Source organism: Phaseolus vulgaris, chromosome 9 (assembly GCF_000499845.2).
Source record: "Phaseolus vulgaris cultivar G19833 chromosome 9, P. vulgaris v2.0, whole genome shotgun sequence".
NCBI lineage: Eukaryota > Viridiplantae > Streptophyta > Magnoliopsida > Fabales > Fabaceae > Phaseolus > Phaseolus vulgaris.
Window position 1 is genome coordinate 34,076,846 of NC_023751.2, and position 14,172 is coordinate 34,091,017.

The 14,172-nt window shown below is 33.7% G+C and overlaps 2 protein-coding genes across 2 annotated transcripts; both read left to right on the top strand.

Annotated features, from left to right (window-relative positions):
- The first annotated feature begins 540 nt into the window (after nucleotides 1-540).
- Nucleotides 541-3,759, top strand: LOC137820819 (methylthioribose-1-phosphate isomerase). Its single transcript, XM_068625083.1, has 9 exons — nucleotides 541-914; nucleotides 1,075-1,130; nucleotides 1,297-1,455; nucleotides 1,636-1,735; nucleotides 1,856-1,995; nucleotides 2,129-2,234; nucleotides 2,800-2,938; nucleotides 3,022-3,290; nucleotides 3,383-3,759. Exons 1-9 carry the CDS (start codon nucleotides 831-833, stop codon nucleotides 3,449-3,451), a joined length of 1,122 nt encoding a protein of 373 aa, XP_068481184.1. The 5' UTR covers nucleotides 541-830; the 3' UTR covers nucleotides 3,452-3,759.
- A 2,633-nt stretch (nucleotides 3,760-6,392) lies between these two features.
- LOC137820600 (ATP-dependent DNA helicase Q-like 3) lies at nucleotides 6,393-13,667 on the top strand. Its single transcript, XM_068624761.1, has 15 exons — nucleotides 6,393-6,476; nucleotides 7,193-7,333; nucleotides 7,420-7,454; nucleotides 7,891-7,974; nucleotides 9,237-9,325; nucleotides 9,675-9,827; nucleotides 9,917-10,017; nucleotides 10,728-10,877; nucleotides 10,952-11,044; nucleotides 11,141-11,206; nucleotides 11,273-11,406; nucleotides 11,908-12,002; nucleotides 12,096-12,223; nucleotides 12,452-12,558; nucleotides 12,890-13,667. The coding sequence occupies exons 1-15, from the start codon at nucleotides 6,405-6,407 to the stop codon at nucleotides 13,350-13,352; spliced, it is 1,911 nt and encodes a 636-aa protein (XP_068480862.1). The 5' UTR covers nucleotides 6,393-6,404; the 3' UTR covers nucleotides 13,353-13,667.
- Nucleotides 13,668-14,172: the final 505 nt, after the last annotated feature.

A 14,172-nucleotide genomic window follows, 5' to 3' on the forward strand; every position in this document is an offset into this window, starting at 1 on the left:
ACTTCCAAGACCAGAATAACACCGAAAGAGTAACATATAACAAAATATAATTTAGGAAAACATGATCAAAATAAAATAATAAAAAATCCAAATTTATGTCATCTACTTGTTTCGCACTATCTCAGTAATATATTTAAATTTTCATTTTTTACCTTAATTTAAAAATAAAAATCATGTTAATAACAAAACTACGCTGTTTAATATTAAATAAAACAACTTGTGAAATACAAAATGACAAGACAATATACCAATTACCAGTTAACAACAAAGATTAAACTATAGATACTATTAAAAAATATAATTTTTAATTATTAAACATACTTAGAAAAATTTAATTAGAACTCAATTGAAAATACTTACATGCTACAAAACAAAAGTTTTATTAGGACTCAATTGAAAATACTTGAGAATTTAAAACTTAAGCCTATAAAAAAATAAAAAGAATTTTTTTCCTTTTAAAGATTATTTTTAACATTTCTCAATATAATTTTTAAAATTTCCTTGTTTTCAATAAAAAAAAATATAGTGAACATTTCCATCACAAATGATATTATTGAAACATTCGATAAAGAATATCTATTGTTTGGGTAGTGGTGGAGGAGGCGAAGGAATCTTGTTTGTGCAGTAAAAGAGGGAAAAGCACGATTGCGTATTCCTCTGTGTCTGCGGTGAAACAAAAAGCATTTCGTACAGTAAAAGAGAGAGAGAAAAAAAGAACACGACCTTTGTTTCTGCACTAAAAAAGCAGATTGCGAATTTCTGAAACTCACACTAAACCTTCTTCGAGAACCCAACCCTCAAACGCTGAATCTGCTTCCGAACGCGAAGCCATGGCACGTGAGTTCAACGATGTTGTTGCAGCAACGCTCCAATCCATACGCTACACCCGCGGTTCCCTCCACCTTCTCGATCAGGTCCTCTCTTCTCTTCAGATTCCCCTTTCCTTCACCGAATTCGTATGCAAAGATTTTCGCACGCACACACGTTTTCGACAATGTTCTAACACTATATTTTTACCATCAATTTCGGTTTTGTTTTAATCTTTACTTTGCGCCGCTGATTCTGCTTGTGCAGAGAAAGCTCCCTCTGGAGACAACTTACTTGGAAATTCGGGATTCAACGGATGGCTGGTAAGATGTTTAAGTTGAATTTGAATTTGGATTTCACTGCATTTTAAGTGATCAATTTTCATGTTGCTGTCGTAGCGAATTTGAATGAGCCTCTAGAATTTGGATTGTGGTCTTAATATTTTCAGTCAGTGGATTCAAAATGTTTAAATGTTCTTAACCTTCTCAGGAATGCCATTCGGGATATGGTGGTCCGGGGAGCACCTGCTATTGCGATTGCGGCGGCACTCTCTTTGGCTGTGGAGGTTTTCAATTTAGATGGTTTCAATGGTTCAGCTGGTGAAGCTGTTTCCTTCCTGCAGAATAAATTAGAATATCTTGTGTCTAGGTATTTACAATTCTCTGCATTTCTTAGACAGCAATCTATGTATTTTGGTTAATTTAAGTATGCCTTTGCCGAGTGATTAACATTTGGCATATTGAAGTGCGTCCTTAAAAAGTTGGCGTGGTTGTCATGAAGTTTTCGAGCATGAGTTTTAGCTTATTTCTTTCTTCATTCATGATGCAGTCGGCCAACTGCAGTGAATCTGTCGGATGCTGCGACAAAACTCAAAGAAGTCGTATCAAATGCTGCTGCTACCGCTTCAGAGGGCAGGAGTGTTTTCCAGGTATTGCTAAAATTTACACTGAAGGAATTCTTGCTAGTGAAGAAAGTTACATTTTTTTACCCTTTTTACTCGTTTTTGGTTTTAGCCATTTGAACATGAATATACTGGATTAATCCGTAGGCATTTATAGAAGCTTCTGAAGTTATGCTTGAGGATGATGTTGCCTCAAATCGAGCTATTGGCTCTTATGGAGCTACCTGTATTCAGCAACAAACAGAGAAACAAAAGCTTTCTGTTTTGACGCATTGCAATACTGGAAGGTGCTTTTTACAGTACCATTTCTTATTTAGTAGTACTACATTTAATATAGTTATCTGTTGTTTTCCACTAGTTTGATAAATTATTGATAAAGTTTCGGACGTACTTATAACTCAGTCTTTGATTAATACTCAGTCTAGCCACAGCTGGATATGGTACTGCTCTGGGTGTGATCCGTGCACTTCACAGTGGAGGAGTTCTAGAAAGGGCTTATTGCACAGAAACACGCCCATTTAATCAAGTGAGTGGACTTTCCCTAGTATATTCAACATTTAGGTATACCCAGAGCCCTTTTGAGAGAAGATGCATCCTGAGTTACATTTAAATAGGATGATCAGTGTAAGTTATTTTGTGTTTTATTTGTGAACATGATTAATAGCATTACTACTTGAGAACAGATTTGAGCCACAATGATGTATTTTCATTTCTGGTTTATATCCATGTTCATTTTAAAGTTTCAATACGTAGCATCAATTTCTGAACAAGAACACTGAAATAAAAGATATTCTTCAATCTGTATCTTGGTGATAGTTGTAGTTTATCTAGTTAGTTATATTCAGCTTAAGTTAGCTGCTTAGTCATTCATTTGATTAAGAGAATACAAATTCTGGGGCCCATTAAACTAAAATACTAAAGTTTCAATCAGAGTCGGTATATATATACATTTGAATGTGGGCAGTAGATTGATGACATGAAAGAACAAGTTAGCTGAAGTTTGTTGTAGTTTTGAGAACACATACTATGAAATCTAACCTAGAACGATTTGGAGGTTGTGCATACTAATCAATCACAATGTTTAATTGCAGGGATCTAGACTTACTGCCTATGAATTGGTGCATGAAAAAATACCATCAACTCTGATTGCTGATTCTGCTGCAGCTGCATTAATGAAAGCAGGAAGTGTGGACGCTGTTGTTGTTGGGGCTGATCGTGTTGCATCAAACGGTACTTTGAGATGAAAATAAGCTATAGTTTGCTTGAGCTTGAAAGCTATCATCAGATTCATCTTCCTCTAAATGACATTGCAGGTGACACGGCCAACAAAATTGGAACCTACAGCGTTGCCTTGTTCGCGAAGTTTCATAATGTACCTTTTTATGTGGCTGCACCCCTCACTTCTGTTGATCTATCACTTTCTTCTGGACAAGAAATTGTAATTGAGGAGAGGTCCCCCAAGGAATTGTTGAACGCACGGGGAGGACTTGGAGAGCAGGTTGCTGCCTCGGGAATTTCTGTGTGGAACCCGGCTTTCGATGTTACTCCTGCAAATCTAATATCTGGGATCATCACGGAGAAGGTCTTTCTTATCCCTTATCTCTCTTTACTTGCATAATTTGTATGGATTTCAGCTGCATTTGCTCCTCTAACCATTTCATGTTCTCCGAGCAGGGTGTCATTACGAAGACTTCTGCTGGTGATGCATTTGACATCAAAGCTTTTGTACAGAAAACAGGTTAAGGTAGGGTGGGATTTTTCTCACACGTTACAACGTTTGTAGATTTGAAAAGTTTGTTAGGGGAGAGTGTTGTAACACAAGGATCAACTCGTTCAATGTTGGTGTCCCAAAATCTAATATGGACCTAGTTATAATTAGTAAACAAGTCAATAAGAAATTGGTGGAAACCATGCCTTGTGTGGCTAAAATGGAGTGGTAGGGCTGTTAAGAGCCTTTTTTGGTACCCTGGTTTGATGAGACTGAGAACAAAACCTTTTTGTATAACATGGTTAAATTTTAACATTATGCAATTTTTGGTATAACATTTTAATATTGCACGAGATAATAGTCAAATGTTTGTTTTATGATCCATTCAGACATTATACCATAATCTGAAATCTCTTTTTTTTTTTTGAGAAGATGACATTTGAATTGAATCATACAATTTGGAATAGATTTTTAGATTCAAAAATTATTTTTGAATTATACAATCTAGAAGTCAATTTTTTTTTCATAAAAAGACTTGCAAAATGTGTAATGTGAAAAACAATTAGACTTATAGTTTTTTTTTTACGAAAAAAATAACTTTTGGATAGTGAAACATAAACTAGACTTCTAGACTTTTGGATTCAAAAGTGACTTCTAGATTTAAAAATGACTTTCAGAAAAAAGACATGCAGAATGTGTAATATGAAAATCAACATTGACTTAACTTTTTTTTTTACGAAAAAAAAAACTTTTGGATTGTGAAATATAGAGTAGACTTCTGATTTGAAAGTGACTTTTGGATTTAAAAATGACTTGCAAATTGCATACTTTATAAGTGAATTTGAGATTGCATAGTCTGAACGTTATTTTCTTTTGCATAGATTTTTTTTTTCAAATAGATAATGTAGAATATAACATTGACTTTTAAATTTTACAATATAAAATCATTTTTTAAAAATAACATCCAGATTCTACACAAGGAACTTCTTTAGAAAAAAATAACTTACTGATTTTATAATCAAGAAGTACTTCTCCATGCCATGCCGTCCGTCATTAAAATGAATATATTATTATCATTTATCATGTGATAATCCACATTACAATTGAAAGAATTTTAGGAACTACATCCAAATCAAATTATAATTAAAATAATTATTATAAAACAATAAGTTTCATTCATATTCTAAAAAGAGAAACATAATAGCACTTCAAATATGATTTAATCATGAAATTGACATAAAATGTATTAGATTGAGGTCTTCTCATTTAAATCTCTTGAGAGGTTGATGCAAATTTGTTAGATTCAATTTGAGTTGGTTAATATTGAAGTGATTCTTTTACAATTTCAATACATGATTGATGGAGAGTTGTACCAACTTCAAGTAGCAACTTCAACTACATTTGTTTCTTTATATTTTTTTATTTAAGGAGAAAAATATTCACTTCACTTTTTATTATCTTATGAATATTCTTAATTCAACTATTATCTGAAAAAAATTTGTCACCATAATATTTTTTTTATTAACAATAAAAAAAATAATAAATATGAACAACTTTAGAGTGATTCAACCCTTATACATGAACTCAAACTACAACCTTTCTCACTAGACTTACTTTCATGTTTTTCTAAATAAAACTCTTCTGGTTAACCCAGAGGAAGACACGCAATCATACAACATAAATGAATATATCATAAGAGTATCCTTATACCACGGATTTATACACCAATCAGAAAAGAAAAAATGTGCAAACTGTGATTTAGATGTAATCCATGACTAAACCTTTAATTGAATTAAAACAAAAGTTTCAAGTACATCTACTACCCCTCTTTAAAGACTATTATGTTTCTATGTTTCCAAATCTCGTTGACTACTGCTATCTAAATCAAATCTTATTCATAAAAACAAGCGCTGTTTATCTTAAATTGGAGAAATTTAACCATAGGACTTTGTGTAACATGTCACCATAATACTTAATTAAAAGCTATTATTAATAAAATAATTAATTTGTTATTTTTTTTATATAGAAACTTATTTTTCACTAACTTTTTAAATCAATTAAAAGGATATACACAAAAGACCGACGTATTTTTTCACTGTAATTTCAATTTTTGATCCATTGGGAGAAAGAAAAACCCGCGAACGGCTTTGCATCGGGCAATTCGCAAAACCCTTATATCAAAGGTTCGAACTTTCGGTGCACTTTCAAACGATTTTATTCTTAATTCTTCCGCTGTAGAATTCGTTGATCGATTTTTGATTTGGCAGGTTGGAATTGAAATGCAGAAGAAGTCGACATTGCCACTGAGCGACGCGAATGCGAACAGGAAGAAGAAGGAACTGCGCAGCAAGGAAACGTTGGTGAAGCTTCTAAGATGGCATTTTGGGTACCCTGATTTTAGGGGCATGCAATTGGACGCTATTCAGTCGGTGCTCTCAGGTGCATTCGCCTTTTCCTTTCTACAAGCATGGAAGTGAACTATGATATTTTCCTTCGTGTTTTGTTGTAATTGGTGCCTCAGAGACTTTTGATGAGTGTAAAGTAACAGTTTCAGTTCAAGTCGTGTTCTTTGCATAATAAAAATGACTATTTGCCTTATTTAATTTAAGTTGAAATTATCCATTGATTTTGGACTCTTTATGCAGGAAAGGATTGTTTTTGCCTTATGCCAACTGGGGGAGGCAAGTCAATGTGTTATCAGATCCCTGCATTGGCAAAAACAGGAATTGTGCTTGTTGTATCTCCTTTAATAGGTGGATGCCGTTCTTCTTTGTACATGTCGTGTCTTTAGCCGAGCTTGTTGCTCTTGGTAATTCACATAATTTTTTATGCTAGGATACTACCGTGATTTCTGACTTTTGTTCTGCTGACAGCCTTAATGGTAGGCATCTTTGGTAACTCACTTAATTTTCAGACAATATTGATTTTCTGAGTTTAGAGTTTGTTTTGTCTGATTTTTTTCTTTCTATAAGTCAGGAAAACCAAGTAATGGCACTGAAGGAGAAAGGGATTGCAGCAGATTTTCTCTCCTCAACAAAAACCGCGGATGCTAAAGTAAAGGTGAGTAAGTTGTTAAAATGCTGACTTTTTATGATAGGTAATCTGATGCTCGATAATCCAACTTAGTGGGGTCAGGGTTAGGTGTAAGGTGTCTCACCTTGGAAGCAGTGCAGTGTGACTGATACTAGGATTTCAATCATGACTGATTCTATGACCTTAAAAGGCAGCAACTTTATTATTGCTTCAAGGCTCGTCACCATCTTTATTGTAAATAATATATCAACATATATCAAAGTGAAATAGAAGTGTAGGTAATATAACAATTACAATCATCTCAATAATATTTTCCACATCCTGGAGTTGTTTATATTGGAATTAGTTTGGTACTTCGGCTTAACATGGAGAGTGTTTGTGTCTGTATAAAGAATCCATGCCAAATTAATTAATATGTGTAATAAATTTATCCCTTTTAACGCAAAGAGATATTGATAAGTATCCAAACACTTGGGAAAACCCACCCTCTAAAGTCCTTTCCACGTGGGACTCAGGCACCCCATGATACCAAAGTTCCTATCATGTGTAAAGTGAGAAAGTGAGATATGAATTTATATTTATGAAAATATTATAATTGAAATCAATTGTGAATAAAACCCTACTGTGTTGACTAATCTCTTGACTTTAGAGTTTAGACGAGGTTAGTCCATATGTATCCAATTTCTCACTGTTCCCTAGTGTTATTGATTCAGGAAAGTGATTTTTACCTTTTATGATATAAGATTCACGAGGACCTTGATTCTGGAAAACCTTCTACAAGGCTGCTATATGTGACTCCAGAGTTGATAGCAACACCAGGGTTTATGTCAAAGCTGACCAAGATTTATACTAGGGGTCTGCTAACTCTCATTGCCATAGATGAGGTGTGTGCTGGGAAGGCCATTTCAAATTTTTTATCTGCTGGAATTTACTTGCTTTCTTAATAGTCTCACTAGTGCAAAATTTTCAGGCGCATTGCATCTCAAGTTGGGGTCATGATTTCAGGTTTGTCATACATTCTGCTTTCTGCAACAAGCCAATTGGAGTGCTAGAATATTTTCATGATTATCTTACAGGACCTATATATTTCTTTCTGCTAAGGCAACAAATTTTATTTAGTTAATATTTCTGTAGTGCCTTGCCTAATCAGATTCATCCTCTCTTTTTCTCAATTCACATGTATATATGCTTGATTTTTATTTACTTTTATCCTAGTGCTAAACCTGTAACATTAATTTGGTAGTGCTTGATTGTGCTTCAATAGGTTCCAGCTGAATTCCATTAATGTCTCTATTATCTTTGCCTTTTTTATTTTCTTTATCCAATATCTGAAGGTTTGATTGAGTTTGGGGTGTTTGTGTGTAATTTCCCATATATGCATATGGATTAGAGTTTATTCTCATGAGACACAATTCTCTTTTCCTTCTCTATTTCGAAGCAGACCTAGCTACCGTAAGCTTTCATCTTTGAGAAGCCACCTACCAGATGTACCAATATTAGCTTTGACTGCTACTGCTGCGCCAAAGTGAGTCTTCCTAATTTAATTTCTTTGATATAATTTTCTTTTATTTTGTCACAGTTTTAATTTTGTTCATATTTGCATTTTATACTCAAGCTTATGCTTTTACAAGCTTGTGTATTTTTTTGAACATTAATTTGTCAATTTTGACATTGTTTTGCAATTGCTATTCTCCTGTAAGTGACATTGATGATGATGATGATGTGTGAGTGTGTATATATATAAAGAGAGTTAAGATCTGTTTACATTAGGCATAAAACTTAGTCAAAATCTACCTTCAATAACTTGTTATAGAATACAAATGTAGTTGGTCCAACAGATGAAGTTTGCTATATTATCTTAATGATCAAGTCTATCATATTTCATGTTATCTGATGATAAACATTTACGTATTTTTTCAATGTCATATTATCAGTTAAGTGATGTTATAAACTTTTAAATAATTTTGAAATAGTATGAAATTTTGTATATATGATCTTAATTAATAAGTATATGAAATTCATATAAGCACATCTGAGGAACATATATACATATAGCATACATAGCATTACATAAGGATGGGCCCAAGCCCATATACAAAATATATCTAACACTCCCCCTCAAGTTGGAGCAAAGAAACATATGCACCAAGCTTGTTACATATATAGTCAATCCTAGGGCCCACAATGGTTTGGTGGAGATATATTGATCACTGAAATTAAGAAACGGAATGTCTCTAGATTAAATCTTTTCTCGGATGAAGTGACAATCTATCTTGATATGTTTGGTCCTCATTTTGAAACACTGGGTTCGAGGCAATATGAAGAGCAACTTGGCTATCACAAACGAGAGTCATATGTGTAACTTCCCCAAATTTTAGTTCTTTAAGCAACTATTTGAGCCAAATAAGCTGTGAGGAATAGAAGAATGTCAGAGGTATTTACGAGCACTATCACTGTGGAGTGTATGATAGAACAATTAAATTTGCATTCTATAAAATGTTATTGAAGGTGTAAAATGCATCCTAACTCGTGTGTGTGTGTATAAATGTATCAACTTCCAGTATATTTTGTATTGTGGAAGAATTTTGTTATTATGGAATGGCCAAATAATTTTTGGCTTGTTATTCTGTCAAGTGCTCTGCTTACCGCAATGATCATTGCACATTCTGGGTTATATTTTTGGTGCAGGCATTCTCTTTTGTTTTGATCTCAAATTTTTACGTGTTGAGGGGAGAGAAATGAGAATCACATTGTGGCATTGATTCCCTGGATATTCTTTTTTTGTAGGGTTCAGAGGGATGTAGTTGAATCCTTGCGGATGCAAAATCCATTAGTACTCAAGTCTTCATTTAATCGTCCAAATATATATTATGAAGGTCAGTTCTGCTTGGCTGAATGATTCATATCTAAAAACAATTAAGCTTTTATGACATAGTTTCTATGCTAGTAATGGTGAAATATAATTGTCCTGTGACACACAATGTCACTGGCACAATCAATCCACCCACTACATAAATGTTTGTGTATGCTACTTTTAATAGCGTAGATACAATGACAGAGGATAGAAGAAAGCAAAAGAACAGCATGCTATTCTATTTTGGCTATATTAAGCATTCCAGTTACTGCATGAATTTTGTCAGTGAATTGCTCAACATGTTGATTTTGTATGAGATGCAGCTTACAATTTACTTTAAACAAATCTGACTTGAATTCTTGATGATACAGTTAGATACAAAGATCTATTGGATGATGCTTTTGCTGATTTATCTAATACACTCAAATCTCTGGGAGATGTCTGTGCAATAGTGTACTGCCTTGAACGTTCAATGTGTGATGACTTGTCAAGTAATCTATCCCAAAGTGGCATTTCATGTGCTGGTACTTTTTCATATTTTTCTGCCTTTACTAATTGATTGTCTACTACACCTATCAGTTCATATAGTATATTTTATTTTGGATCTTTTCAGCTTATCATGCAGGATTGAATAATAAAATGCGAACTTCGGTATTAGATGATTGGATTTCTTCTAAGATAAAAGTTGTTGTTGCCACTGTTGCTTTTGGGTATGTTTTTCCCTTTTTATGTTGGTATCTCGTGCAATTATTTCTTTGAAGCGTTTAATTACATGATAGTACGTGTTGTGGGGGTTGGATGAGCTTTTATGGCCCTGTTTACAGTAGTGGCTATAACATCAATGGATTACAATGATATATGGCATGATACTGGGTGCAGCATCTGCCAAGCTAAAATGTTCTGTGATGGGACTTTTGTAGAGACCAAGGGCCATGAAGCCATGATGGTGCAAAAGCATGCTATTAACTATGCTTTCATCATTCCTTAGTTCAATGTTGGTTGGGCCTGCATAGAGATTGAAAATAATATTGATAGATTAAAATACAATAAATTACTAAAATTAATTTTATTTTTTACAATGTATAGCAGAATGGGTCAAAGTGCGGAGGAACAAAAAAATGTGATTAGAAATCTGAGTATGATATTTTCACTTGTGTTAAAGTATAGCTACAACATTTTATGATTTTAATGTAGTGCAAAGAACTTTTGATTTATTTGAGGTTGTGATGTATTTCTTTCTTTTCTTCCTAATCTCTGCATGGAGCTGTGCTGTTGCATGTAGTTACTAAGCCTTTGGTCTTCATTCAGAATGGTAAGTGGTGATTTACTATCAGTTGATTAAAAATTTGTGATGTTTTAATATTGTAATCTTTATTTATTATACTTGTGCTTTGCTGCTAATAACTTGAGATCAAATTTACCAGGGCATTGATAGAAAGGATGTCAGAATTGTGTGCCATTTCAATATTCCCAAGTCAATGGAAGCATTCTATCAAGAGTCTGGCAGAGCTGGTCGTGATCAATTGCCATCTAGAAGTTTGTTGTACTATGGGGTAGATGATTGCAAAAGAATGGTTAGCTTGGCTTACTAGAGACTTTGCTCGTTTTTCTTACTGTATTTGTTTTCTTAAATTATAATCTGTTTCAGAAATTTATATTAAGTAAATCGGGGAGCAAGAACTCACAGTCATCTAGTTCACAAGAAGAATCATCCAAAATATCCCTTACTGCTTTCAATCAGGTGACATCTAGTCTCCTGGTGATTTTTTTAACACAGTATATCTCTGCACCTTGCCATTATATACTTACGTAATAGAATGTATCTGTAACTATGTAGATGGTTGAATACTGTGAAGGATCTGGATGCCGCAGGAAAAGGATTCTTGAGAGTTTTGGGGAACAGGTATGAAATATCTTGCATGTTTCATGTTAAGCTAAGTGGATTATTAACTTTAATTGTTATAAGCAGGTAACTGCATCACTATGTGGAAAAACATGTGATGCCTGCAGACATGCAAACTTAGTTGCCAGATGTTTGGAGGATCTCAAAACTGTTTCTGCTCTATGCCATAAAAATGGTTCTTCTCGAGTTTTTATAACCAGGTGCTATTTATTAGTAAAGAACCCTCTTATGCATTAGGAATTGAACTTGAAGTTGATAAACTGAAAACAGATTTCGTTTATATGTAGCTGCAGTTTTTTGGGTAGAAAAAATTATGAATGGTAGGTGTCGCATGCAGACCATGATTAGTTTTGTTACATCATTTGACATAAAGATATCAGATATGGCCATATGGGTATAAAGATGGAACTTCAATACAGCTTTTGGCTCAAAGTTGTGTCATTTTAGTGTGAATACCATGAGACTTTCCTCTTGAATTGACCCAGAAAAAATAAAATAAAAAAACAAAGCAATGGAATTAAAAAATCGACTATTGAGTAGTTTCCTCCAACATAAGGAATATATGGTCTGACTTCTTGTTAGTAACACTTTACGGTTATTCCTTGTGTATTTCATTGTTGGTCTGATGGTGACTGCCTTCTACTATATTAATTAATTCAGTTAAATGAGTTTTTTATTTATTGACAAATTTAATTTTTCAGTTCCACCAGCGCAATCGATGGAGAACAGTTATCTGAATTCTGGAATCGGGGAGGGGAAGCAAGTGGATCAGAGGAAGATATATCTGATTCAGAAGGTAGAACTTATTTTGGTTGCCTTGTGTTTTTACTCTTCCGGAGAACAAGTGTTTATTAGACCATAATTTACGTGGGTGAATTTTCACTTGCAGATGGTAATGAGGTTATCAACAACCTAACCAGGTCAAAGCTTCAATCCAGATTGGGAGTAAATGAAAAGCTTGCGATGTTACAACGGGCAGAAGAAAACTTCTATAAAAATAATAACAGTTATAAACAGGTTTGTCTTTATTGGATTACATCCACATTGTTGGTTAAAAAACGTACATGCTAGCACCTTTGGGTGGTAGCATAGCAGAAACTGTTACAATAAGCAATCTGTATTGAGAAAGGCAATACAGTTCTTTTGTAGTCTCTGCCTATTTTTTTTCGAAGTTCATTACTGTAAAGATCAATGAGAATACATTGTTATTCTGTCTGTATACCCACTCATCTAATTTGATAACAGAGCAACAAAGTTGACAAGAATGCTATTTCTGATCCAATGCGAGGAGCAAGCAGGCAAAGGTTGCAAAATGCTCTAAAACAGGTTCAGCAACGGCTTGACAACTTCAAGTACGCGTAGCATCATATTGTTTTAGTTTTTGTTCTATTGTCCCACTCTTCCACAACAGAAAAACACACTCACTCAGTTGCTCAATATGTTTTTGCTATAACAAGTGTGCCATTTATTTGACATGCAACGGCACCTTCTTCAAAGATCAATTTATTATTGTGCCATAGATGTATTATTTAAATAGCAAAACTACATCTTTAAACATAATATAATGACATGACTGCCACGAAGTTGATGATGAATTCACCTTAAATTATATCACAGCTAAATTAAAGCAATGACAGTTGGGATGTGAGCTTTTTCCTTAATTCTTTTATAACATTTGTTCAGGATTGAAGTGGATACGTCAGCATCTTTCCTTGAAGATGAATGCTACAAGAAATATGGCAAGGCAGGCAAATCATTCTATTATTCGCAAGTGGCAAGTACTGTAAGATGGCTGAAGTCTGCTAGCTCCAGCGAATTGATGAACCGACTTCGTTCAATTAATGCTTCTGCCTCAATGAGTGTCGTGTCCGAAGCTAAACAGTCCCTTTCACCAGCTGAACAGCCCTTCAAATCGCCACCTGCTTTAGATCCTTGTGCCGAAGATACCAGCAATGAATACTCTGGCAATGCTAGATCAGAAACTTCTCCATGTATTGTGCCAATGGAAAGCTGTTCGTTTAATAATACCAACTTGCCACAAATACCATCCTTCTCTGAATTCGTAAATAGTAGGAAAACAAAAGGGGACCAGTTAAATGACACAAAGAAGCATTCAAGAGTCGAAAAGAAGATGAGGATGCAGTAAATTCACTCTTGTAGATACTAACTAATAAAGTTTTCAGATTTTAGATGCATAATATCAAGTCCCAACTTCGGTTTTTATAAATCAATATTGTTTGAATAGTTTGTCTCTTGTAAGCATAAAATTCCTTTTGGACATTGATGCAGTGTTTTTGTTGGAGCAAAGCCTTGTCAAAGGAAATATTCTTCTAGCAACGGTTAGTTAAATGCTAATGTTCTTCTCAAGAGCAATAAGTCTGCCAGTGTTTTATTTTAAAAAAGCTACATTTTGATGTTGATGGAATAAATAGCTGAATAGGTCAATGTTCGTTTGTTGTAATTTTTTATGATATTTATTTTTAATGTGTTGAAAAAAGAACATGTCACTCTATAATCTATCTGCTCTTGTTATCAGAGGAAGACATACCTAGTTAATCATTTGAAATTTATAATAAATTTCTTTCTAATGGCTGAAAAAAACATACACTTATAGTTTTTTCCTTCAAGACATCAATTTCTTATAGTTTTGACTGGCTAATACTTTACACTATTAATCCTTTTTAAAAAGAAAGGTAGTGTTTATTATTAATTAATTAATGGACAAAAACTCTACCATGCCTTGAAGTTTGATCAGATAATTTCCTTAAAACAAATTCAAGTTGGTTTTATAATAGAGTAAAAGTGATATAATTTGAATTTGTATGAACATGATTGTAGGTAGGTCCCTAAACTATTTTGTAATCAGATCATTAAATTGCATTTGTTTTTAGTTGATTTCATTTAACTGTTATGAAAAAATTAACTGAAGGTCAGAAGACTGAGATTGTGTTTTAATTGCTGATCAC